This window comes from Phalacrocorax aristotelis, chromosome 1, assembly GCF_949628215.1.
Source record: "Phalacrocorax aristotelis chromosome 1, bGulAri2.1, whole genome shotgun sequence".
NCBI lineage: Eukaryota > Metazoa > Chordata > Aves > Suliformes > Phalacrocoracidae > Phalacrocorax > Phalacrocorax aristotelis.
The window spans coordinates 47,040,703-47,067,181 of NC_134276.1; the positions used below are offsets into that span (position 1 = coordinate 47,040,703).

Consider the following 26,479-nt stretch of genomic DNA (forward strand, 5'->3'; position numbering starts at 1 on the left):
ACTTACGTCAACAGGTACCAGAAGGCTCTTGCCAAGATGTTGGTTAAAAGAGAGACACCAGGCTTCAGTGTAACCATTCATGTTAGGAACATACTTCTTTATTGTCTCATCATTCAGCCTCAGCCAAACACCATCATCATTGTGGATCTATGGGAAGCAAGCAACAAAAACGAGCCATGCCCTCCTGTAACTGTTCTGTAGCTAGTAAGGATTAACAGACTTCAGACAAACAGACAATAGCAGCAAGGAAGTAATGATCTTCACTATGCTGACAGAATGTAAGAATGGGTAAAGAGGAATATCAACAATATCAGAATTTCAAAGCAATAGGAAGCATATCTTTTTAGAAGGCAAGGTGCAAAGATAAATTTAAATCAGATCATGCAATAAGAATTGCTTTGAGAGAAAAGAGGAAAGAAAGCCAAGCCTTCATAAGTTTCGTAAGTTCCCCACTTTCCATTTTTTCCCACTGCTGATATAACTTGGTAAATTGCAAAAACTTCCTTGTATATGAAGTTATATTGTAAGAAAAATACATGCATAGTAGTCTAATACACTAGTGATCTTTCAATAGTGTAAGTGAAAGATGTAAGGAAAATGACACCTACATCCAAATTTTTGTATAGAGTTGAAATAGTAAGTCATGAATAGCTAAATCCTTAGAGATATTATTATAAGATGAACTCTAGGAATTCTGTTTCTTCAGAGTCTCAGAAATTTGTTACACAGGTTTTCAAGTAAGTAAATTAAAAGGAAATGACAGCTTGAAAAGTTAAATTAGTAAATATTTAGATTTTTGCAATTTATACTCTTACATTCTTAAGTTGTATATGTCAACATGTAAACATAAAAAAAGTTATTTGCATGAATTAACTTTATATCTTAGCCCAATTTTCAACAGAAATGTCTTCTTAATTACCTCGTCAATGAAAGTGATGGATCCATTGACTTTCACTATGCCTATTTGCTCACTCTGAAGGGAAGGGTGGCTACGGATACGAAGCCCTGCACTGTCCTTGGCCACAAATTTGCGAACCTAAGAGAAGCAAAGGAAGACAGTAAGGAAGAAAAAATTGGAACAGAGCTCTCAAAGAGTAAAAAGAAATAGGTTTAACAGACTCTGAAATGCTAGTGATGAGACAGCAGTCTTAGAGTTACAGTTTGTTGCTAGTTTCCCATGGCTGCTGTGTGTAACTTCATTTCTTTTACTATAACCAATAAAATAAAAATGTTCAAAAAAACCCTGTAAGTAAAAGTGCATTGGCTCAGTCTTGGAAAGATCTCTGTTATACCACACAGTATGCAATACAAGCATGCCCATTCTTTTAACTGTGTTGTGTCTCCCTCCTGCTCTTTATTCATTCTTGCATTTTCAAGGGGTTTGCCTTTTCAAATTTAATATTTCCAGCAACCGATCCACCTGGGATTGCCAGTTCCCATTTGTGCTACCGTAACATTCTGTTTAGTCAGCTTTTCGCCCAAAATTTGGATATTTTCCTTAGCTAAAGAGTTTAAACAGCCATTTAAAAATAGAAAAAGAACAGATCTTTCTAGTTCTTTAGTTATCAAATAGCTATTTCAATGTTTTCTCACTTTTTCAAAAGAAGGTTAGATCAGATGCTCCTTGTTACTAGTTTGATTTACCACAGCCCCCCAAATCTCCCAGTTGTTATTCACTATCATTTTTTCACCATTCAAACACACTATCAAGCACCTGTCCCATAGAGAACAAACATAAGCCATCCTTTTGGTGACTGGTTTTAAGAAGTGCATATATTCTACACATGTGGTATAAAACCTTTTTCCTGGAAGGCTGTTTTCAAACTCCACATGTCAAACTGAAAAAATTATCAGCTGAAGTATGAACTCAATCTTTAACTTAACATGAAGTTAAAATGACCTGAGGGCTGAAGCACCTCTCCTACGAGCCTACGAGGACAGGCTGAGAGAGTTGGGGTTGTTCAGCCTGGAGAAGAGAAGGCTGCAGGGAGACCTTATTGCGGCCTTTCAGTACTTAAAGGGGAACTATAAGAAGGATGGGGACAACCTCTTTAGCAAGGCCTATTCTGACAGGACAAGGGTAACAAGGTTTAAACTAAAGGCGGGTAGGTGTAGACCGGATTCAAGATAAAATTTTTTACAATGAGGGTGGTGAAACACTGGCACAGGTTGCCCAGAGTGGTTGTGGAGGCCCCATCACTAGAAATATTCAAGGCCAGGTTGGACGGGTCTCTGAGTAACCTGACCTAGCTGAAGATGTCCCTGCTCACTGCAGGGGGGTTGGACTAGATGACCTCTAAAGGTCCCTTCCAACCCAAATGATTCTATGATAAAGCACAGAATGATATGGAAAGAATAAACTCAGGAAAAGGTAATGAAAGGTAGTAGTTAAGTGTATGATTATTTTTTTTCCCCTAAAGAAATAATTTATTTTAAGAAATGGTTTTTACTTTAGGGCTAATTAAAAAAAAAAAAACACCCAACTAAAAAAACCCCAACCAAAACCCCCCAAAAAACCACCACCAAACCACAAACCAAAACAAACAAAAAAAGCCCAAACATAAGCATGTAAAGAATTTCAAATGTAACTTACTCCAAAATGTGCAAGGTTTTGCTTAATAACAATCCTGTTACTCCAAGGATTTAGATTTCTCTCAACACGCAAAACTAAGACTTCCAAGGTTCTTGTAAAAATAAAAGGCTGAATCTCTGCTGACAGCATTCTCAACATAGACAAGCCTATAAACAAAGCCTTGCAAATTAGGGGGCCCTGCATTATTACCCCAAAATGTTACTTCAGAAAAATAATTCGACGGGTTGGCTAGAACTTGGATTAAAAATCTGGATTTAGAGGAAGAACTCACACTCAAGATTTGGATATGCATAGGGCTGGAAAGAGCATTTTTCCCCTTTGCAGCAGCTAACTAGTTAATAGAAAACCTCAAGCTGTAACTACAAACTGTTTAGGAATCAGATCCACTGACGGGCAACACAACAAAAAACAGATGAAAAGTTCTCATGTTCATTTCTGACCATCATGAAAAACTTAATTGTCTGAGTCTTTCCAATACAGCACCTCTTTGCTTGGAATATTTCTCTACGGCACAAGAGTTCAGTAACTGTCCTGTAACACCCCCATAGTCAGTTCTTTCATGGAGCATACACAAACTGAACTCCGACTAAAAGAAGTGACCGATGCAGAAAGGCATAGTAATTAACATGTGTATCTCTCTTACAGTACACAGCAGTTTTCAAGAGCTTTGCTGCTGTGCCTTATTTCGTGAATGTGAAGAGAGGTACACCTGGCAGCACAGAAAGGTGTGTTGCACAGGATAAAGCAACCTTAACAAGGGGGTTTACCTTCTATGAAAGGGATGCAGAAAACCACCCCATGCTCAGAGTTTTTGGGTTTGGTAGGGTTTTTTTTTTTGCAATTGATGCTGGCTACTTGTTCAGTCATGTGAGGACAGTAGAAACAGTCAAAACACATTAATGGCCAATCATTCTGGTACCAGACTTGCCCCTTCCAATTTAGCTTAATTAGGACTGCTTTCTTCTAGTTGGTTCCAACTACCCTGAATTACATTACATGGCTTGAAAAAAATTGAAGAAACATACTGAGTTTCCCTCAATAAGATGGGGAGTGAAATTTCCTGCAAATTAATCTAAGTTTCACAGCCAGTGAGGAGGCAGCAGTTGTTATGGGTCATACACTTCAGGCTGAACACAGATCACTAAAATAATCTCCCTTACCAACTTGGATTAACAGTAAAACCAGATTTCCATCTAACTTCAAATAACAGAGAATGAAGATATCAATACAAAATCATAATATAGCATCCATCTTCAACCTGCAATTCAAGGAAGGTTTGACTACAAAATCACAACGTTGTTCTGCCTCAGTGAAAATACTTAGGTGTTTCTAGCTGAGAACAGATCATGACTGAGAATGGTGAGTTAGTGTCCTTTGGTTATGACTATCTGGCACTGTGGGCTGACAAAGAATTGCTCAACTAAGCCTTTTTTCTCAGTGAAACATGATTTACTATATTAGACTGTATCTGACTGATACAAGTCTAACCTGAATTCTTGGGCTTCAGAATTATGGAGCACAGTGCAATAATCACCTTCCTGTATTATTTATAATACTACTGTTCATACACAAAGAATTCTAACCTGATTTGTTATGTGATTTATTGCAACACAGAAGAAAGACGACTAATAAAAAGGTTTACCATGAAAGGTAAAGTGTATTTTTGCAGCAGGCTCTACAGACACTATATACAGGACAGAAAGATGGTTCCTCTTTCAAAGCAACTACAACTCAGAACAAGATACAAGACAGGGACATGACTAAACGCAGTCAGGGAAGGATAACCTTATGGTATTTCAGATTTCCACATCTTTTAATACAGCTTTATTCGATGAAAAAAAGGTTCAGTGCCTCGTTTAACATCCTGTCCTTTGCATCTAAAAGGAAACGGAAGATGGTACCCTCATCAATTCCCTTACAGCACTGCCACACCACTTCTCAGCTTTTCTCTGTAACTTTTGTCTATTTATGTCCTTCAGAATGGAATGATAAGGTGAAATGGGGAAGTTAAAAGCTACAGAAAGGGCAACTTTTAAAAATAAAATAATGATATTCTAGGAATGGAAGATACCATTAAAGAAACTAATTTTGGATTTTATATTGACTGAAGAAAGATCCTTATCACAAAACAAACAAAATCTTTGCAAAGCCCTTTGTACAATTAATTTCATAGCATAATATCAAAGAAAAAGAACCAATAATAGCACAGAACTCAGCCTGTGGCTTTCATTATGATTGCACAATGTTTGTGTGACAAGGCAAGACTAAGGCATTTTCTGTAGAAATTCTAAGTGTTTTATTAGTGGATAGACAGAAAGAAAGCAGAATGAGTATCTTTCATTTTATCCAGTATATTAATTTCATTCCACTCAGCACATAAGGATATTTGCAAGTCACTTTAAGTGTTGCACCACTATAACATGGTAAAGTATGTATTAAACAACTACAAAGTCCCACCCAAATATAACTATCTGGGGCTTTTTTCAGTTCTCCAAACCTTGTTTGGCTGAGGCTCTGCTTTTGGTTTAATAAGTTGTGTTCCAGGAGGTATCATTCCCTTCGGAGGATCTTTTACTTTCACTTCTAGTCCAGCATCTATAAGCAAACAAAGACTCAGTTTAAAAAAAGGAAGTAAAAATATATTTCTAAAAATATAAAAATATTTAAGAAGTAAAAGCTCCTGGAGAGCCAATAACTTATGCACGCTGTACTGCTGCAGATGCTAATCCCAAAATGCAAGAAACAGATAAGAGCTTCTGAATCCAGGTTACACAATCAGAAAAGGTCTATAATGTAAAGAGCAAGCATCTTTTATTACCAATGCTGTTATAAAACCAGAAGGTGCTGGGAAATATCTCAACACAGTAAAATTCTAAGACCATGAAGAAAAATAGATGTAAAGAAAGAGTTCAAGCTTAAGGTGGATATAACCTTGTGTAAGAGTCTTACAAGAATTGTTTCAGCAATCACTATTAAAGCCACACTATGAAAATTTAATAGCCGTGGCAGATCTTTTTGGGTTTTTGTTTAACTTTACATGGTGACCCTTGGAAGAGCAACAACCTGGGAAGAAGCAACCAGACCTAGTGATAAACCTGTTGGTTTCATTAATGTTCTTTTAAACATGCGTGGCAGTAAGGGAAGGAATCTAGAAGTACCAAGAAGGCAAAAGGTTTGAAACACAGAAGAAACTAAGTGCTGCTAGGACTTAAGCGGTTAAAAGTTGAGAGAATTATGGGTCAAGCATGGGTACAGGAAAGCTTGAGAGGAGATAGTAAGATACTATGATTGAGCCAGAGCAGAAGTAACATTGAAGAAAGGTGGCATAGATAAGGATACTTACACCTGTTTAATAACTACGGTTAACAACTCTATTCTAGCATTTCTAAAAGTTAAGCCTATGCAACGAATGAATGTATTAGAATCTGTGTAAAAATATAACAGCAGCTGATTTAAACTATGGTGTAAATGTCTCCAGGAATAGCAGACTAAAAAAAAGTACAAATCAAGTACCACTGGAAGCTCCTATAAATGAAAATGTTCTGGTTTGAAAAACAAAGATAACTATTAATAACTTTCTTTTATTAATTTTATCTTCTGTAGGTAACACAAAACTGAGTATCTCATTCCAATCCTATGTACATTATGTGTACGTGTATTTATAAATATAACTTTACAAAAGGTGCTGTACAGTATTGGGAAGTAGGAATTGCTGGTCCAGGTGAACTGGCTTAAAGCCTCCTGTGAGGTTTCAGCCTAACTACAATGTCTCTACCACCATCTTCACCATACCACCAGTAAGATTAACATGGGACAATTCAAGAAACAATTTTAAAGTGGAATCTTTCCATACCATACTATATTATCTTATACTATAGTCCCTAGGACCAGCAAGACAGACAAAATACAGCTAAAAGATTTTCAGCAAAGAAGAAACCCAAAGCATTTAAAATTAGACAAATAATTGAAACTTAGGGTAGAGTTTCAATTAAGACCACACTTCCTCAGTTGTCGACAGAATAAAATAACATTTCTCCTGCATGGTCAGGAAAATTTCTCTTTTCCTAGGTTCTTCAGTATTTTTTTCCTTTAACTATACATCTCTGTCACTCTCATCACTGAAACAAGAAATTTTTCTTGCAATGCTGAGAGCAGAGAATAAGAAATTCTGTTAGTCTTGGAGTCCAACCACGTTATAAATACATGATTTGCCAAATATATTCTTATTTCAAGGGGGGAATAGCTGTGGACAGTTTTCTTTTGAGAAAGAAGAAGGGATTAGAAAGCTTTTGAACCAAAAGCCAGGTGCTAGATTTTGCTATGAATTTTAATACTAAACCTTATGAGTACTAAGGTGTACATTTAGCAGTATACAAACTGGATATAATATAAATTTCTGCTTAAACATAGTGAAAATTAAGTACCTATTTCAATGCCATCTATAGTAACGTGGATGGTATAGAGACCAACAGCTCCAGGAGTCCAGTTTGCACAGTATGTACCGTCATTATTAACTCTGATCAACATGTTTTCACTGGGTCTGGACATAAACAAAACAATTAAAATCATTAAACAATTACTGTCTTCTTGAAAATAGTTTGTAATCTATTGGAAAGTTTTTCCTTTCAGATCATCTACCATTTTTTCCCCATTCAATGTACTAATCCCATATTATTTAGAAGTTATAAACCTCTGTTACCGCATTTATTTATAGCAAATGATGAAAGAAACATTCAAAGAGCAGATACTACAAATAAGGAATCAACATTAAATCACCTAAGTGAAAGATTTTAAACAGAATCTCCAAATTTAAGAAAACAAAATAATACACGATTTTTGTACTGTTTCCACCTTTAGACAGGATTTATTTGGGCGGTCAAGGCTTGTGACTGAGTGTAAGCAGAAGTGACAGGACATATTAAATTTAGTCCCTATTGAAAAGTAATTCTTTACCATTTACCTCTTTGGTGTTGGTGAAGCAAAGCGTAGTTCTTCAAAAGAATAATTTTCATATGCCTATAAGCAGATGGAATTCAACAAACAAAATCAACAGTTACCAATTATACTAAAGTAATGAATAAAAGAAAGCAGAGTGTTTTCTCAAAGAACATACTAATCTAATTTTACACTCACCAGAAGCATCAAGAAAGGAACCAGAAACCAATTCCAAAACACAGAAAGAGAAACACACACGCATACATGAAACAAGTATATTCACTTTCCCTTTAAATTGCCATTATTTAGCTAATAAATATTCTTATTGCTAACAAAAGCATTGTTCACAGTCAAATATTCGAATCTCTTCCTATCTCACTTGCATAAAAATCCTTGGAATTATTTTAGTAAGCTAGTTTTCAACTTCCTTGTAGGCACATATATCCACATAGTATCTAAGGGATACAGCCCCATGATGACTTAAGTCAATCTAAGTCTGTGCTGGCATGGTATCACCATATTGCTCTCATAATTCTGTGTACCATAGAAATATACAATTTATGTTGGAAGACACCTCCGGAGGTAATAGAGTTCACCCCCCTACTCAGAGCGACCTTCAGAAATTACATCCAACTTTCAAATTAGGTCAGCTTGTTCAGGGGTGTATCCAGTCAAGTTCTGAATATCCCCAAGGACAGAGATTCTACAGCTTCTCTGGTCAGCCTGTTCCAGTGTTTGAAAACTCTCATTGTAATTTTTTTCCTCCTAATATGTAACCGGAATTTTCCTTTTCACCAATTGTGTCCATTGCCCCATATCCTTTTCCTGTGCAAGTCCAAGAAGAGTCTGACTTTGCCTTCTCTATAACCTCCCTTGAGAACGCTAAGACTACTGAGCCAGTATAAAAGCAACCTTAAAACTATAGAAGTAAATACTTTATGCCAGTTTAATTCCCTAGTATAGCCTGAGAATGTAAGCTTTCCAGAAGATAGATGGGACAGATGAGCCTAAACTGTTAACGAATTACTGCCTTAGAAATAAAACAAATCATGATAAACTAAAAGCATATCACTGAAAAACAAAAACACAAAGGAAGCTTTTCAGTAATCATTGTAAATTGAAAGACAGAGTTCATACATCTCTTCTGAGCATGGATGGGGGTAAGAATTTCAGAGAATGCTGTAGAACATGAAATAGTTTAATTGAAATTTAGAAAACTCCTTTAGAAAACAGCTGGGAAGCAGCCATATGCCATTCATAAGGCATATAGTATATAACACACCAGTTAAAAAGGCTATATTTCACTGTGCTCCCAGCAGAGAAAATCTGAGACACTTCAAGCAATGCAAATAATCGCCTTATCTGACATAATCTGAGCTCTGTCCACCAACGTGCGGAAATCTGTGGGATTCCGGAGTTTTTACTTGGAGCTGCCTGTGACCCAGGACTTGTCCAATGCTTTCTGTAGCCTATGCCTATAGCTTCCAAATGCAGGTAGTGAGAACAATCCTACTTATTTGCCTAGGGGAGTCAGACCTCTCTAGATTCATCAACAAAGAATCCTCTTGAAAATCTTTTACCAAGCTTTGTCATCTGGCAGAAAAAGGGATAAATGCCCTGAAACATCCTCTATCTCATGACCTACCAGTAAGCGTACACTGTCTATAGCACAAGATGCAATCAAGACTGCACTGCCCTGCCAACATAAAAAAAAAAAAGGGCCCGAATACCTAACAACTGCTGCTGCTGCCACCAATAGGCCAAACACTGCCTGTCTTACCACTGTGGACATGGCTGACTAGTGCTTAGCTGGAGGAAATCTGAAGATCTATGGAGTACAGTAGTTTTGAGATCAGCAGACAGTGCACTGAAGACCATGTGAAGATAAGAAAGCAAATGTATTCCAGGTCAAAACCTGCAAACTAGCCCAGTGGATTTACCAGTGGAATTTTGGATCCTTTTCCCTTCTACTCAAAGTGAACAAAAAATTCCCTCTGTATTGAGGTGGTATTTCCATTGATTCCCAGTAGAGACAAAAGGGTTTACTTTCAGAGTTTCTTGTGAAATGACTGCACTGAAAAGCCCCATAAGAAGTATGTAATGGTAGTTCCAGAACTGCATGAAGTACCTCAGCAAGAATACCTCTGGGCTGCAGTGATCGGTGAGTTAGATTCCCATGTTAAATCAAAACCAAAGAACATTTGAACACACATGCAGATCAGCCATTTTGGGTCTCTATACAAGATGCTGTTTTGGGTATCAGTCCCCCAAACATGTCAATTTATTGTCATGAGGTGAGAAGCTACCATTTCTAATTGTATTTGGATTTTTCTATCAAGTACTGATGCAACATGCAGGCTGGTATAAAATGAAAAGGTCAGGGGACATCTGCATTTTACACTGAAATGAGTGTGCTCGGTAATGCAGGGAAGGAACGAAGAAGAGAATTTTTACACTTTCTTAAATCAGTACAGTTGTTAATAAGCTAATCAAGAAAAGCGGGGAACACATCTGCATTTCCCACAATGTCAGACAGTCCTTAATTTAAGCAGCAAAATATCAGCTCTCTTCAGAATAAATAAAACAAACCCCAAACCACAAAACCCCCCAAAAAACCCTAAACAAACACGCAAAAAAAAGATTTAGTTAAAGTTTTGAATGGAAAAGACTTAATCAGAAAGGAACCTCTGGAAGACACCCCAAAAAGGTGTTAAATGTAGAAGCCAAGCATGTCTCAAGTAGAGAGAGAGAGACATTTTGTATTTTACCTTGGTTTGTCTCTTTTACTTTTTCACTTTTATATTTACAAACATTTGTACTGTTATTATCTACTAAGATGACTTTAAATGAATAAGTGCATTTTCATTTTATCTTAGCGTGAATCAAGTTAAAATTTTATTACAAGTTAACTAACTAACATCAAGCATTCCTCACTCAAAGGGCCCATCAAGTCTAGAGACTAATTTCTGGACACCTTGCACTTGTTCCACAGTCAGTGGAAACAAACAACTCCACAAAAAATAGACCCAACAAGCAAACCACACTTGTCTCCTTGATAGACACTCCCTGGTTCTAAATATCTTTTCAGACATGTGATTTAACAAGTTTTTAAACCATTTGTTGTACACCATATTTATTTCATAGTTCTTTCACTGATCCATTGAGACACTATTTAGTAGCCAGTTGCACTATGTACACATAGCTACGCCAGCACTCTCCTCTGTAGAAAACAACCCTGTATACTCTAAAAGACACTAGTTTGCTGATTCCCCCTGCCCCTGCAATAAATCCATATTTATTATATTAAGTATTATCCTTCTCTAACTCCTAATTAATCATGTCTTCTTGTCTTACCGCTAGTTCTAAACATCATATCACATCTCATAACTGGGTCAGTATGTTATATATATGTAAATATATTACGGGTTCTACAATATACTCAAGTCAATACTAACTGTTCAGTTTCCACCTCTTCAAAAACTGTTGCTGGCAAAGTCTCTGAGCTCATCCATTTGATACTGGCTAATTTCAACAGACGTTTAATATTTATGCATTGATATACGAATCATTCATAGGGTCTTTTTTACTATGCTGAGCTCCCATTCTTCCCTATGTTCACCAGCTACAGTTTTTAATATAGATTCACAGCAACACTCCAACTCCATACAGATACATTGGTTTGACTTCCCCTCCACCATTTCAGTAGCTGTTTTCATTTCTCCTGGGTGACTCAGACTAGTTTGTTAATCAGTAATAAAAATTAAAGACAAATTTTCTTTTTATAATGCTAATCCAGTTTATAACAGCTTTAGAGTCAGGCAATTGGCCCTTTTGATGCACCTAGTTTTCTGCTGAACTTAAATATAATCAAAGTAATTTGTAGTTAATGTATTTTTATATTGTGACCAAACTGAAATATACTTTTTTCTTTTCCTTTGCATTCCTTTACACACTTTGAATGCTAAATTGCATAGTTATATTGCAAAAATGACAGCAATTTACCTTCATCATTGTAATAGCAATATATCGAGCTTCTTTTACTATCATTGGCTCATAAGAAGAATCAAGCTTTGGTGAAGGAAGTCCTCCAAAGGTCATATCACTACTAGGAGAAGCAGCTGTTGCAGGACTCCCTGGTATCCTTTGCACCTTTTTAACCTGTTCTTGTTGCAAAGACGTTTTTTTCTGAGAAACAGGAATAGCTTTAACTTCTACCTGCAGTAAGACATGGCACACAGAAGATTATTTAGGGAGGAAACACATGCACATGTTCTTTTAGATCTGATAAGGTACAGTGACAAAGTGGAGTCATAAATCCAGCCGTGTCAAAACTATGGGTCTACACGTAACACTTTCCAAAGCCAAGCACAGCATCTCTTAAAAATGTCAATGTACAGGAGAGAAGCACCCAACTGACTTGATGAGTAAGGGACAGTGTCAGTTCTGCCAGTCCCAGAGCACTCCCTGGGAAGCAGCACGGAGTCTGGCATGCCTAGCTAAGTTTTCCCACAACAGAAAATGCTATGAAGTAGGGAAGAGAGCCTTCCAAATGCGTGCACAGGTTTCAGAGTGAGTCATCAGGGCCTGCTAGATCTGGATCAGCAGTGGCCAGATTGGATCTTGGCTAGCTTTGCCAACATACTATATCAGCACTTCTAATGCATATTTTATTTTACTTTTATTTTTTTTTCCCCTCTCCTCAGAGGTACCAGAGACCACTGTTAGTCCAGGTAACAGAGACAGCTGTATTTAGTTTTCTGAGGAAGAACAGACTATCTGGAAAATAAGTTTACTCACTGGTCATCCTAAATTTGCAATAAAATGTGTTTAATTGCTTCAGATTTCATTTGGTGTTTTCATAGAATCACAGGTTGGAAGGGACCTCAGGGATCATCTAGTCCAACCTTTCTAGGAAGAGCACAGTCTAGACAAGATGGCCCAGCACCCTCTCCAGACGACTCCTGAAGGTGTCCAACGTGGCCGAGTCAACCACTTCCCTGGGGAGATTATTCCAATGCTTGACTGTCCTCAATGTGAAAAGTTTCCCTCTGGTGTCCAATCGGAATCTCCCCAAGAGCAACTTGTGTCCATTCCCCCATGTCCTCTCCCAGTGATCCCTTGTAAAAAGGGAGTCTCCATCTTCTTTGTAGCTACCCCTTAAGCACTGGTACATGGTGATGAGATCCCCTCTGAGCCTCCTTTCTTCAAGGCTGAACAAACCCAGTTCTCCCAGCCTGTCCTCGTATGGCAGGCTTCCCAGTCCTTTGATCATTTGATCCTTTGCCGTTTTAATTTACTGCAAGTTATGTCAGCATACTGCACACTGAATAAGTCCAACGGCATGATTAAACTGAATTAAGATGTTACTTTGATACATTCGTGAAGAAAAATAGTAATTAAACAAGAAATCCAGCAAAAATTTTGATGTGTATATTTTGACATAGCCTTTTTCTGATTGATGAAGTAAAATCACTGCTTAAAAAATTTTCCACTTCCTTTGACATGCTTAAATCAGTAACCACACATTTAAATCACAAGCAAGCTGCGTTTATTACTGACTCTTTTTTTTTTTTACTGTTGTAGACTCACAGTTCATTAATGAGTTTACAACACACTATAAGATAACTCTTGATTATTACATCCTATACAAAGAATAGATTTGACAGTTCTTATGACAGGCATTATACTTTTGTATAAGGTACTTCACCTCCTTTTGGGCTTGAACAAAAGCAAGTCTTGAAAATATTCATACTACTCCAGAGTAATAGCGGGCTTTAAAAATACATATGTAACCGAATTGATTAAAACAACGTGAAAAACATTTTTGTTCCATTTGTTTTGTTTGTACGCTTTGCTACTTCAAATGAAGCAGCTAACTTTTACACATTTCCCATAGGTTTTACCCCAAAGCCTGCAAGAGTTTTCCAATTCTACCCAAGACTGTCATGAATACTCCCTTTACAGTATTTTAACCACAAAAGAAAAGAAAAAAATTTTAAAAGAGGCTACAGGAACTTCCAAATATTAGAAAAAGAAAAGGGTCAGGAAAGGGGGAAGTGCTGTTCTAGTCTAAAATAAAGCGACTATAAAATGGTCCATCAATGTGCTTCTCATTCTTTTTTCTATCACATTTATTCAGTTTAAAATTTATAATACTCTTTCCAGGCTTACAAGTTAAACGATGGATTCTTGTCACCTTACAAATCACCACCAAACATCATCTACAACTGATTATTTCCACAAACTACACACGTGTAACTCATTACAGAGAAGCTATAAATTGCACGAAAAGGTGTTCATCCCTGAGGTCCCTTCCAACCTGTGATTCTGTGCTGGCATACTACAGAATTTGATAATTTTGTGGATTTAGAGGTAAGGAAGTCTGACTACGCTGAATTTACAAATGCCACTTTCTGCCCTGTACGGGAGTATTCTGTGGAATATCTACAACTAATACTAAAAGAGGGAATGATGAAGTATAACAACAGCCAAGGTGACCATAAATTACCTTCATATTAGGAACATGAACAATATCCCCATACTGGTCTTTTGTTTGTACTGTAATAACAGTTGGCCAACCACATCGAATGTCATCCTTATTCAAAATCAGTGATGTTTTTTGAGGATCAGCATATGAATCTGGCTGAAGCCACCTACAGCAAAGACAAACACTATTAAAATCTCTTAGAGGGCCCCAAACATAAATTCTTACCCTGTACAAGCACAACTTCCAGCGAAGAAAGGACACAGAAGGTCTGAATACTTAAATGCTTTTACCTAATAGGTTATTAATGGAAACAATATGGTCAAATAGTTTTACTTAATTAATACTTGATGCAACTGTTAAAGTTCTATCGGTTGTGGTATAGACAAGCAAGAGTGCACAGGTTTTCAAATTTATCACCTAACTAACATACTCTATTTTGTTGCAAAACTTAAACATTACAACTATAAAGTAATGGGTCTATTCCTGCAGCACATGAACTTTTTACCTTGCAAGTCGTCCACCACTTGATCCTGGCACACAAGCAATGAAATCCTCCAGAAACGACTGCTCATTGCTTTGTACCTGCAGTGGAAGATTTCCTTCAAGAGCTTCCAAAATGGTTGGTGAGTGAGACAGTGCCAAGCCTTTCCCAAGAATGCCGGAGTGAGATTTGCACACCTTTTTTTTTTTTTTTTGTGGGGGTTGGGGTGGGGATGAAAGGATAGAGACAAAACAGCTTTTCAGTATCTTACACATAGACACTTTCCCACAATATGACAACTGCCACAGACATTCTGGGCACTGAAAACCATTCACGTAAGAGGAGAGTGGATAAACTTTACTACTCTGATCGGAGTTTAAAAAAAGTGAGTTCAGTCTATAAAACAATAGTTTATGTCAAATGAGATTAAATGAACTCGAGTTGAGAAGAGAATTTCTGTCACAAAGAATAAGGTAACACAAACTTCCATGTTAAGAGTATCCTAAGCTCCTGAACTGTGACCAGAAGAATGAAGAGAGCCGTTCTGAATATCTGACCAATCAGCGTGTTCCAAAATAAAAAAAAAAGGCTAGAGAGATAACTTACAGACAGATAGATCTCAAGATATTTTTGAGTAAGACAAAGTAAAAGAAATCCCTTCTTTGCAGGAAGGGAAGGGAAGGGAAGGGAAGATGCATAAAATGTTTAATAGACAGAACTAAAAGTGAAAACAAACCCATTACTCGTGTGCACACTCCTAGCTCACATTTTGAATTAGAACACAATGGGTCCAAGAACACATTACTGAAAAAATATTTCTTTCAAGGAACATCTGGTTCCTTGTAGACAGTTTCCGTTTACTCTTCTGTCATCTAAGGTCTATGCAATGGTGTTGTACTGTGGCACTGATACATTTTCCTTGCAAGTACTGTGAAAACTAAATTTCAAAAGTTGCCCTGAAGATAATTAGGGGAGAGAGACAGAACGTGAAAACTCCTTTTTCACTGCGCATCATCAGCTAGGAGCTATAAAGGTACGGAGCTACTGACCAGCATTAGCTCCCATCACAACAAATAAAGTGTATCATCAATCCAGGACCACTGCAATCATATTATTTTGGACTTGATAAATGTTACTGTTCAACTGAAAAAGTTATTTTAATTCTGCAATTACAAAGACATGTGCAGGATTAGTTTTGCTAACATCTAAAATTTGTTAAATCATGCAATCTAAGCCAGAGACCTATATATTTTGAAATATATTTAGTCATCTAACTTCCTCTATTAGTTTTTGCCTTTTTTTTTTTCTAAGCAGATTTATTTTTAAAAAGGTTTAATGTAAATACTAAACTACTGGAAGACTTTCTTAAGCTGTTTAATAACAAGCCCAATTCCCTCCTATTATAAAACCCTTACAAGTGATTTTCTTCCGTAGCAGTCAAAAAATTTAAATGCAATTACATGCTGAAGTATGTTGAAATAAATAAAAAAAAGCAACGGTATACCTGCAAAGCAGCCTCTTCAAGAATCTCAAGATCTTCTTCAAATTCATTACCTGCTGTAACAATAGAACTTAGTTTCACAACAAATAAACTTATTTTTCAGAACAGTAATATTGAAATTTACCTACATATGCTGAAATGTGAAATTCAATTCTGTTTAGTGAGGCTTTTTAGATCACAAAACCTAAGTTTGCAAGGTGAGGCATAATATTTTTTAAACAGCAGTTGAAAGATTAATATTTTCAAGTAACATTGTAAACATGCAGTTACTGTGTAGTTCAGTGCAAAAGCAAATAAACAGTATACATTACACAAACCAAAACCCTGGCACTTGTCTTCTTATCTCCAAGACAGTATGTATGGTAAATCTTTGGATGTGACTAGACACTTTCAGAAAAAGCTTTTGAGAGGTCAAGATGGTTTCTGGAAAGCAGTACCTACAAACATAACCTGCTCCCTTTTAAGACCTTACCCTAGTAACAGTATATGAAAATCTGATACACACTGCACAATTTTGCAAATTATGATTCCTCCTAAAACATAAAACAAATACATTCTATTATACAATACTTCTTCCTCACAAATGCAACTCAAAAGTCTGATTCCAGGGTGAGCAGAATTGCCAAACACAGCTTTTAACAGGAAAGAAAAGTAAACCAGACAACGTTACCATATTTCTACTCTCAAAAGTCAGGCAATTCTACTGGTAAGAAGAAAGAGGAATTAGAAGAATCAAGTCCTAAGGCATTTTTAAAATTCAAATAAAGATATATAAAAACTCTGCTCTCAGAAATAATTTCTACCAAAGTTTGAAAGAATTAGTAACTAATAATGTTAAATATACTGATCAATTCCACATTGCTGTTTAAGTTAGATCTGGATCACAGACCAGATCTCCCTCTTGGGAAGAAGCATCTTAAATTATAATCTTGGAGAACTGGCAAGGAAGAAGCATGGCCTTTTGAACATGGTAACTCAAAGAGTATCTGGGTGCACTTTGAAGCATAAAGTTTTACTAATGCATGAAGAAACCACTGTCTGATCTTCCTTTGGAAGAAAATATGCTAAAAACCTTCTTGATGCCCTTTCAAAAGACTTTTTTTCCCCCCTAATGGTTCTAGAGGAATACTTACACAGGTATTTGGCTACTTGTATACAGAATATACCCACTATAATAATTAAAATGCAAAAATCTTTGTGAAGGACAACTTCCTTAAAGTCAACAGACCAAGATAAATCATGCAAATAAAGCCAAAGATGGAAGGGTCCTACAAGGATGCCAGTAACAACTATTAACTATGATTTGAAGTCAGTTAATTCTACTTTCCTTGACAGAAAGTTTCCAGACAAGTTTGGGTTGGGGTTTGTTTTTTTTGTTTGGTCATTTGGGTTTTTTAACTCCTAAGATGCCCTTTGCACAACCTTCCACAAATGTACCTGGTAAGACTTTTCAAATGTGCTTCCTATTTAATTTTCTTAAAATTCTGCCACATTCATGAAGTTTCTTACTGCCTTCATTAAAATTTCCAGGTTTTAAGAGCACTGACTTGGATCCAGACATCTAAAGAGTATCTGGGATGTAGAGCAGGATTTATTTCACCTACTTTTTGGCAGTGAAGCACGAGATCATGAGCTAAGACTTAGGTATTACAAGATACCTTTATGGCAAATGGAGGAGGAACAGGCTCCTCCTTCGGGTGATTAATTTTTTTTACATCTTCATCCTAGGATGACATGCAACATCCTCTGAAGATGTCTACAGTAACTCTAAAAGAAGGTTAGAGCTACTAGCTTACGTATAGATGCCTAACTTCTAAATGCCAAGTTCAGGCATTGTAAATTAAGCTGCTAATTCTTTTCTGGAGTTAGCCTTATTTGTAGGTTACTTTCTTTAGTCTGTATACACCCACACATGGAACAAAAGTAAAGGTGTAGAAATTACAAAGTAAAGTACGAAAAGTCTAACACAAAGGGCCTTCTTGCGTGTATGCATTACAAGACAGTCTTTTATATGATTTTTCTTAAAGGACACTGCATTCCATGAATAAGATACTGCTCTGCAGATGATCAATGGCAGTAATACGGTTATTTTTTTTACTACACCATTTCACTTCCAGCAAAAGGTAGAAGATACACAATCTAGAATGCAGAAAAAGGAAAAGTAGTCTGATATTAAGCCATTTAAACATTGCTCTAGAAAAATCACATTTTACCTCTTTTCCTGCCATGGCATTTTTCTGAGACACCAAGCAAAACACTTAAAGCAAAATTACAGACAACCAAAATCCATCTTTAAAAGGCTGCAGTTGCTTACATCTGCAAACACTATAGCTGCTGCCTGTAATTCATCAGTTTTGTTTATTCACAGGTCCAGTGCTCTCATAGAGAAACAATACACACACACGATGCCTGTTTGTCATTAGCTTTGTAATATTACCAGCAACGCTAACAGACTTGGCTGAAGTCCTTGAGTTGGTGTTAAGGAAACAATCAGATGAATCAGTTGTAATTATGTCAGTAATCAGGAATCTCTTTACAGGCAATGCACCTATCCCTCCCCTCTCACAGATTGTACAGAACCACTTTATAGGTGGCTAAGACTGCATAGGTAACTTAACTGCGTGTTTTATTTCAAATTCCTTCTATCTGAAAGCATGTAAAGCCAATCTATGTACCACCCACCTTCTCTTTTTTAGACGTTCAAAATTAGAACACAATCAAAAGAACTTCTTTAGAAAGAAATATGAAGTATTAGAAAACCTGGGAAATGAAGTTAGAAGCTTTTCAATTTCAGCTTCTTTTTTGTATAGGAGAACAGCAGGATAAATGGGTGCTAGGGAAGTCAACAAAACTAAGTTGTTAATGCAGCTGTTTGGAGGGTAACAGAAAGGGGCACTATTTAAACTATAGAATTACCTGTACTTTTGAGAGAGAAATACAGATCTACCAGTGCAATTGAGGTGCCTATTTACAACATAAAGTAAGAAATCTGCACATTCAATACACAAGCAAAATACTGGGTTAGAAAATTCAAATCAGGTTTTGTGGTTCTAACTGCACACTGATCAATACCCCCCCGCCCATTAATACACACTTCCAGTCTCATTACCAATATTTGAGCTCTTGTTTCTGTTCTTAAATTAAAATGATCAAAGATAACCTATTATAGATTATGAGCCTATTTTACCTATATGCTAATGTTAATTAGGAGAAACGCTATTACACAGAATATGGCTGCATCATTAAAAATTTCTAATTCAAACTCTGTATTTATTACTTTTCAGAAACTCATATTTTTCTTTACATTTAAAACTGCATTGGGGTTACTGTAAACTGTAAACCAGGTTTCCCTCCTCCCCATACACATGAAGGCAACAGTGTAGGCAGAAAACACCACCACTTTATTATCTTGATTAGTTCAGTTTTTAAGAATCAATTTTGTATGATCATCTCTAACTGAAAGCAACATTAAAGGTAGTATTCATTCAGGAAACCTGAAACAATGATGAAATAACAAGGTAGTTTTTTGAGTAGGACTTACCAATAGGAAGCGCTAGATCTTTCTTCATCAAAGCTGCTGCACATGATCCTCCTAAATTGGCCAATTCTTTCTCCAGCTGAATAATACCCTTCAAATTGAAACAGAACACATGCTTCTTTTTCTGCCACTGGTAACACTTCAAAAAACTGTCAAAGTTTCCGAAAGAACAAGAAACTTGCATTGTGTGCCCTATTACTGAATTTAAGTTACTTAAGAGGCATTAGTCCTGAGATGCAAGGCAGCTTAAACACCGTAAAACTTGCTGTTCTATTTACAGAACTCAAATTAGAGTGTTTGGGCTACAAAAAGGTATGCTTGAAAACAATTCTAACTTGTCTTTAGATGACATAGTTAAACATTGGCTAACATGCTGTAGCACTGGTTGTTAACAACCTACCAGCAGCTTTGTTTGTAAATGCTTTCCAAAATATTTAATGAAGTAAATGAATCTGCATCTTTTTTATTCTGCTTAAGCATAAATTATTATCCAATCATAGACTAGTTAGATTATCTATATGATTTATAAATCTGTTGTGCTGTAAGAGACCATCATAGAGACCATCATGAGACCATGAGACCATCATAGCAAATAATCTTATGGTGTGCTTTCTTATCTGATATGTTATGAAATTCCAAAGAATCTCATGTTTTAAAAACCTGAAGACATGATTTAGCTTGAGCAGAATCCAGGAATAAGATGAGATAAATCTTCAGTGAGGGTTTCTGTGTAAGCAAGATGCAGACCTTGTGAAGTTCATGAGAAGCAACAGGCCCAAAGACTCACAAGAAAAGGGAAGGACTGTTTTTCTGGAATAATTACAAAGCACACATATTTCCCAAAGGGAAATGGTTAGTGAACTGCTACACCACTTAGAGACACATGAGTCTATGGGGCCGGATGGTGTCCACCCAAGCATACCGAGGGAGCTGGCAGAAGCGCTCACCAAGCCACCTTCCAGCATCTATCAGCAGACCTGGCTAACCGGGGAGGTGCCAATTAGCTGGAGGTTAGCCAATGTGATGTGACACCCATCTTCAAAAAGGGCCAGAAGCAGGATCCAGGGAACTACAGCCAGTGATCAGGCCCAGTCAGCATGGGTTTATGAAAGGCAGGTGCTGCCTGACCAACCTGATCTCCTTCTGTGACAAGGTGACCCACGTAGTGGATGAGGGAAAGGCTGTGGATGTTGGCTACCTGGACTTTGGCAAAGCCTTTGATACTGTTTCTCACTGCATTCTCCTGGAGAAATGGGCAGCTCATGACTTGGACGGGCATACTCTTCACTGGGTAAAAATCTGGCTGGACGGCCGACCCCAGAGTTGTGGTGAATGGAGCTAAATCCAATTGGCAGGTGGTCCCAAGTGGTGTCCCCAGGGCTCAGTGTTGGGACCAGTTCTGTTTAATATCCTTATCAATGATCTGGATGAGGAGATCGAGTGCACCCTCAGTAAGTTTGCAGATGAAACAAAGTTGGGTGGGAATGTCAATCTGCTTGAGGGTAGGAAGGCTCTGTAGACCAACCTAGACAGGCTGGATCGATGGGCCAAGGTCAACTGTATGAGGTTCAACAAGGCCAAGTGCTGGGTCCTTCACTTGGGTCACCAACAACCCCATGCAATGCTACAGGCTTGGGGAAGAGTGGCTGGAAAGCTCCCCAGTGGAAGAGACCTAGGGGTGTTGATCGACAGCCAGCTGAACGTGAGCCAGCAGTGTGCCCAGGTGACCAGGAAGGCCGACAGTATCCTGGCTTGTATCAGGAATAGTGTGACCAGCAAGATGAGGTGACCTCTGTGCAAAATCTCAGGTAGCCTAAATGAGCACAGCATTTCCAGGGAGTCTGAAAATTCTGATATGAGTGAATACAGGGAAAATAATGCAAGTTTGTTATCCTATAACTGGCAATGACAGTAAAATACAAATCATTGTGTGCCTGACAGCCCCAATCTTTTGGATTTATGATGTAAGACTAAATCACAATTTTAGGAAACTTCATATCCCCTTGACATACTAGATAAATTCATGCTATGTATTTGCAGACTGACACAGTTTTTAAAAAACAAACCAAAAGTCATGCCAATAATATTCAGATTAAAGAATTCCAAACAAAAATCATGTCTGACAAATGTTAAAACTTATATGAAATTAATTTAAAAGTATTTTGCTAATGTTATTTAGTCAGAAGAGGAAATACAATTTTTACAAAAAAACTGTCTTATAGGAGAGAATTAATAGGTGCAGCAATTGCAGCCATTTCATTTCTTCCTTACCTCATCAGATCCTGGACTAAATTCGTATCCAATTGCATAACATTTGAAACCATAAAAACAAGCCTTTTCATCCTTCACATAGTCTGACGCAGTCTCCAGAGATAAAAGAGCTTCATTTCCTTATAGGAAGTAAAAGGATACATAAAATAAATAAAACCAAAATCTTAACATTTCTCCTCTTTTTGTACATTTCTTCTACATAAGCATGTATGAAACCTAGGCTTTATATGTATCATGTGAAGTAAAAGCATGAATAACACTCAGATCAACTCTGCAAACAAGAAGCTTAACATAATCAACTGACGTACAACCAACCAATGGCTCATAATGAGCTCTTGCCAGCTTGGACGAAGATACTTTTTCACCTTTGTTTTCTAAGGTAATTTTGCAGAAAAATCAAACTTTCTTTCATTATTTTAATAATTCACGTTACTAGGAATTATTGCAGAATCTCTTTATTACCTGGCAATACTAATACCATGGTAGGCCATCCTGAAGATCCAGAGAATTTTTTCAGTTCTATCCATGAATTAAGGTTTTCATGAACAGAAGCGTGCTTTGGTCCAAATCCCAGGCTCTGTGCAATTCTTACAGGAATTAGTAAACGAAGAACATCCTCTGATTGAGCAGTGCCACACTGAGTGTCAAACTCTATTGTTATCCACCTGACACATTCAGGAAAAGTCACCTAAAACAAAGCAATAGTCCAATTAATGTGCAAGCTTTGGGGGTTGTTGGGTTTTTTTACATTTAAGTCTTCATTTCCATTTGATTTTAACTCTTTTGGCTATTACAATGATTCAATTATGTAATTCTGTAAACTTGTTTTGCTATGCTTTAGATGAATATTAACCTACTTTATTCTTTGCAATTCAGGAACACCTGAAATGCTTTACATCTTACCGAATTATAATCGTGTATTATAACTTATGTTCAGATTAAGTATTTGCACTTACGATACCATTTGTGATTGTTTTTAAAAACTCTGCACAGGATCATTAAACGAAACAACCATATATGACTACTACAAACGTTTCACCCTCAAACACCTTTTTACATGCAAACTTCAACAGATGTATTCAATATCTGTTTTGTGCAATTGTATAAGAGTACATAGTACTTAAATCACACTTGTGAATGTGGCTTGCAGTATGATAGTATATAGGTACAGAAATTCAAAAGCAGTAACAACTAAGCCTAAGGCTTCAGATAAGCTCCATAAAATTTTAGAACAATAATAAGCATCATTGCTTCAGGAAGGTCATATGATGACTAAATTTTTGGCAGTGGATGTCTTGCTGTCTCACAGGACAAGTGGAATAGTAATTAGTGTCCTCCTCCAGCTCTTACTTGATTCCAAGGTTTGCTACCTCTGGATTTACAATGACTGCAGAACTATTTCAAGGACTGAAACATGGGATTTACCTTTCAGGTATATAATTTATGCCTTAGCCCTTTATCTAGCTAAAAAACCACCCTTTCTCTATCGATGCTGAGAAAATCTAGTTTTATTGCAATAACCATCCATGTAAGGCGGAATGAATCCCACTTGGAGTGACTTAACACAGTTAAGAGGACTTGAGAGACTTCCACAATGCAAAATAATGGCCCAAGTGAAAGTAATCAATGAAGAATTTATGTTGCCAGACCAGCAATAGCCAGCATAGGGATCCCTACACTATAAATGTATATTAATTTTACTAGAATTGGTGTTATGTATTTTTACGAAGCATTATTTTAGCATTAGGTAAGAAAGTGTGAGATATGATAGGTAATGTATACATAAAGGCTTCCAACTTCTACAGTCTGAACTGTTAGAGCAAAGAAACTGTGCACGACAGTAGGAAAATCTAAGACTGAGCAAATTTAGGGACTTACGGTAGATACCTGCATTAGGGGGTTAAAACTACACTAGTTTCCACTATCCTTAAAGGACAGGAGTTTCTCCAGAAATCAGTACAGTAATAATACAGGAAACTGTCTCCTGTATTAGACAACATGAATTATCATCTATGGCAACAATTTTTCAGATAGTAAATGTTGACGAAACAAAACCCATGTGTCAAAAGCTTTTACAAAACTGCATGCGTACTTAGAAATGATGCTTACCTTATAGTGCGTAACACAGGCAGGTTTATAGGGATGCTCACTTTCTACAACAGCATAGTGATTGGAGGTAGTACAAGCTGAAAGCCCTTGCTCCGGTTGGTTCCCGGTAGTGCTGTCTGTAGACTGATTTGGGTTAAAAGCTGGAGGGGCATATTTCTGATTCAGAACTGCCACAGAAGGAAGTAACTGTTGTACTAGGCCAAAGACCTCAACAGCAACCTGTAACATAACACCGGACGTGATGAAGTAGTACTTATGACTGGGTGAAAACAACACTAACAAACTTAACAATTCTCTACAATGGTCATTTTGGATATTCTCAGAATTTCACTACCACAATTCATTCAACCATTTTCCAATTCTGCATGTACACAACCCTGACAGAAAAAGCATCACTACATTAATCTCAATTATTCATCTTAGAGACTTGCCAAAACTGAAACAAAAATGTCAGGACACAACTCAACTATGAGATACCTTCACTAAAACACCTTCTTTAACACCTTCTTTAACACTAAAAAGCTGTAACATTACCAAACAGTAAGCTTGAGTTGAGAGAATGCAAATACTGTACTGAAGTCATAGTCCATGTGTCTATATGGACAAACAAAAAGCCCATGAAGTCCAACAAAATACTTTGTTTTATAACAACGACATTAATATTTTCTTTTTCAAATATTCAACATATTTTAATGGATGTAGTGTTAAGCACTGCATTGCTCTCTGTAATCTTTATGATATTTGCAAAGGAAACACTTCTAAAGCAGAACACTTGGTTCTAAATTCCAGTTAATCACAGTAACAAGATAACTAAAATTTGGAACTATTTTTAATGAAATGAATCTGTTGGATTTTAAGTGGCCAGTCCTCTTTCCTCCCCCTTTAAAGAGCAGTCAGAAGAGAGCTTACAGTTCATGAAAAAGCAGTAAAAGGCAGTAGTGCCTACCAGCTAAGGATTAATGACATTTGTAAATCTAATAATAGATTTTAAGAGTGTTCCAGACCAGGCACATGGAAAATGCCACTGAAAAGTAATGATATTTTTATTTATAGCTGACATCTTCCTATCTCTGAATTTGACAGAAATAATCTTAATGAGCAGCTACCACTGCTTTGGATATTTATTGTAAAAATAGGATTTACACGATAAAAAAAAGATTCCACCCCACCAATATTCATCAATAAATGAGTTGTATATCCAGATCCTTCTAACTTTTGTCTTTTCCTACTGTTAAAGCCTTTCATCTTTCCCTCTGCTTAAGGTATTTTTTTTCATAATATCTTCAATATAAGTAGGAAGAAAACAAAGAGGCCATTTTTAAAACATGACATGTTTTTAAAATTCTTGACTCTTGGAAAATCCATGAGTCATGTAGTCAAATATAAACCATTAATTCATAAAATCATAAGAAATCAACACGTTCAGCTTTTCAGAGTAAACCTTTTCCTTGCACAACATTCCTAAATTTCTTCAGTAATTTCTCTTGAGGACCATACCTTGGGAATAGCTGCTGCTACTGGTCCTATGTAGGCTATTATGAGGGGAAGCAGCATTGAAAACAGACTGGAAGAGCTGAGTAGTTCTGGAATGTCTTCAGCTAAACAAAGATAATTACAACACCGGGGTTATTAATAAATATACCATGATTCAAAACACATCTTATTTTTCTGGTTTGCTTCTTACGAGTTAAACTTCTAGATTCTACTGTAGTTTTTACTTCAAATTACATCCATCATCTAGGCATTGGCAAATTCTAAACCTGCAAAGTTCACCTGAGACAAACCTGCCATTATATACAGTTCTCTGTTAAAAAATTTCCTCCTCTTAGAGCACAATTTTATTGCATTCTTTGTCATTTTGTAAAACTGTGTTCATACTTTCTAGGGTATAAAAGTAATCACAAGTTCCTCTCAGCCCTCCAAATCAATTTCTATAACACTATGCAATAATTCTGGACATTTTGACTAGAATGGCTGATGATGGTAGCTTAAAACCATTCACTTCTAAAGCTCATGCCTACATTTCTCTAAAATGGATGTTTAAGTGCTTGTAAATGCATTACATTCAGCACCACTGTGCAAAACATGCAATAAAATCTGGAGGAGACCCAACACAGCATACTTTTTAGAAATAAAGAATCCTACCAGCTTTGATATACTTGCGAAATTGATGACGAGCAAGTTTATATGTGGTATCTATGATACCTCAAGTGCAACTCAATGACTTATAAAGTTACTCACAGTTTGATACCTACAGTTACGACAGGTTAGAAAAATATTATTTGGAAAGCAAAAGAAATATCACGATTTTTTTATCACTGATATTCTATTATCATTTCTTGCTACCAAAGAAAGAAGTTTTGAGTAGTGTATTTTGAAGGTCAGTTTTCAAAAGCCTTACCATCTACAGCAAGAGCCCTGTGCAACAGGTCTTTGGCTGCTCGCACAACAGCACTCACAACAGAAAGAGCCCTGCTACAATTTTTATCTTCTTCATTAGCTTTGTTCAAAAGCTGTGATTGCAGATCGCCATCGTACTCACTCCTGGATGGTGGATTAAGTTA

The 26,479-nt window shown here is 36.8% G+C and overlaps 1 protein-coding gene across 50 annotated transcripts in view; it reads right to left on the reverse strand.

Moving 5' to 3' along the window:
• Window positions 1–26,479, reverse strand: part of MYCBP2 (MYC binding protein 2) — a 208,207-nt gene that overhangs the window by 65,391 nt on the left and 116,337 nt on the right. For 18 of the 50 annotated variants that reach the window (XM_075088952.1, XM_075088876.1, XM_075089120.1 and 15 more), the window contains 15 exons: window positions 26,317–26,459; window positions 25,413–25,513; window positions 23,916–24,134; window positions 22,269–22,494; window positions 21,807–21,925; window positions 19,539–19,626; window positions 16,001–16,053; window positions 14,521–14,693; window positions 14,037–14,181; window positions 11,531–11,743; window positions 7,554–7,609; window positions 7,018–7,133; window positions 5,091–5,188; window positions 920–1,036; window positions 7–147 (listed from right to left, as the gene is read on the reverse strand). In XM_075088952.1, coding sequence (XP_074945053.1) covers window positions 7–147; window positions 920–1,036; window positions 5,091–5,188; window positions 7,018–7,133; window positions 7,554–7,609; window positions 11,531–11,743; window positions 14,037–14,181; window positions 14,521–14,693; window positions 16,001–16,053; window positions 19,539–19,626; window positions 21,807–21,925; window positions 22,269–22,494; window positions 23,916–24,134; window positions 25,413–25,513; window positions 26,317–26,459 — 2,008 coding nt within the window. The remainder of the gene's footprint in view (window positions 1–6; window positions 148–919; window positions 1,037–5,090; window positions 5,189–7,017; window positions 7,134–7,553; window positions 7,610–11,530; window positions 11,744–14,036; window positions 14,182–14,520; window positions 14,694–16,000; window positions 16,054–19,538; window positions 19,627–21,806; window positions 21,926–22,268; window positions 22,495–23,915; window positions 24,135–25,412; window positions 25,514–26,316; window positions 26,460–26,479) is intronic. The other 32 variants (XM_075089190.1, XM_075089180.1, XM_075089153.1 and 29 more) reach the window with 5 other exon arrangements.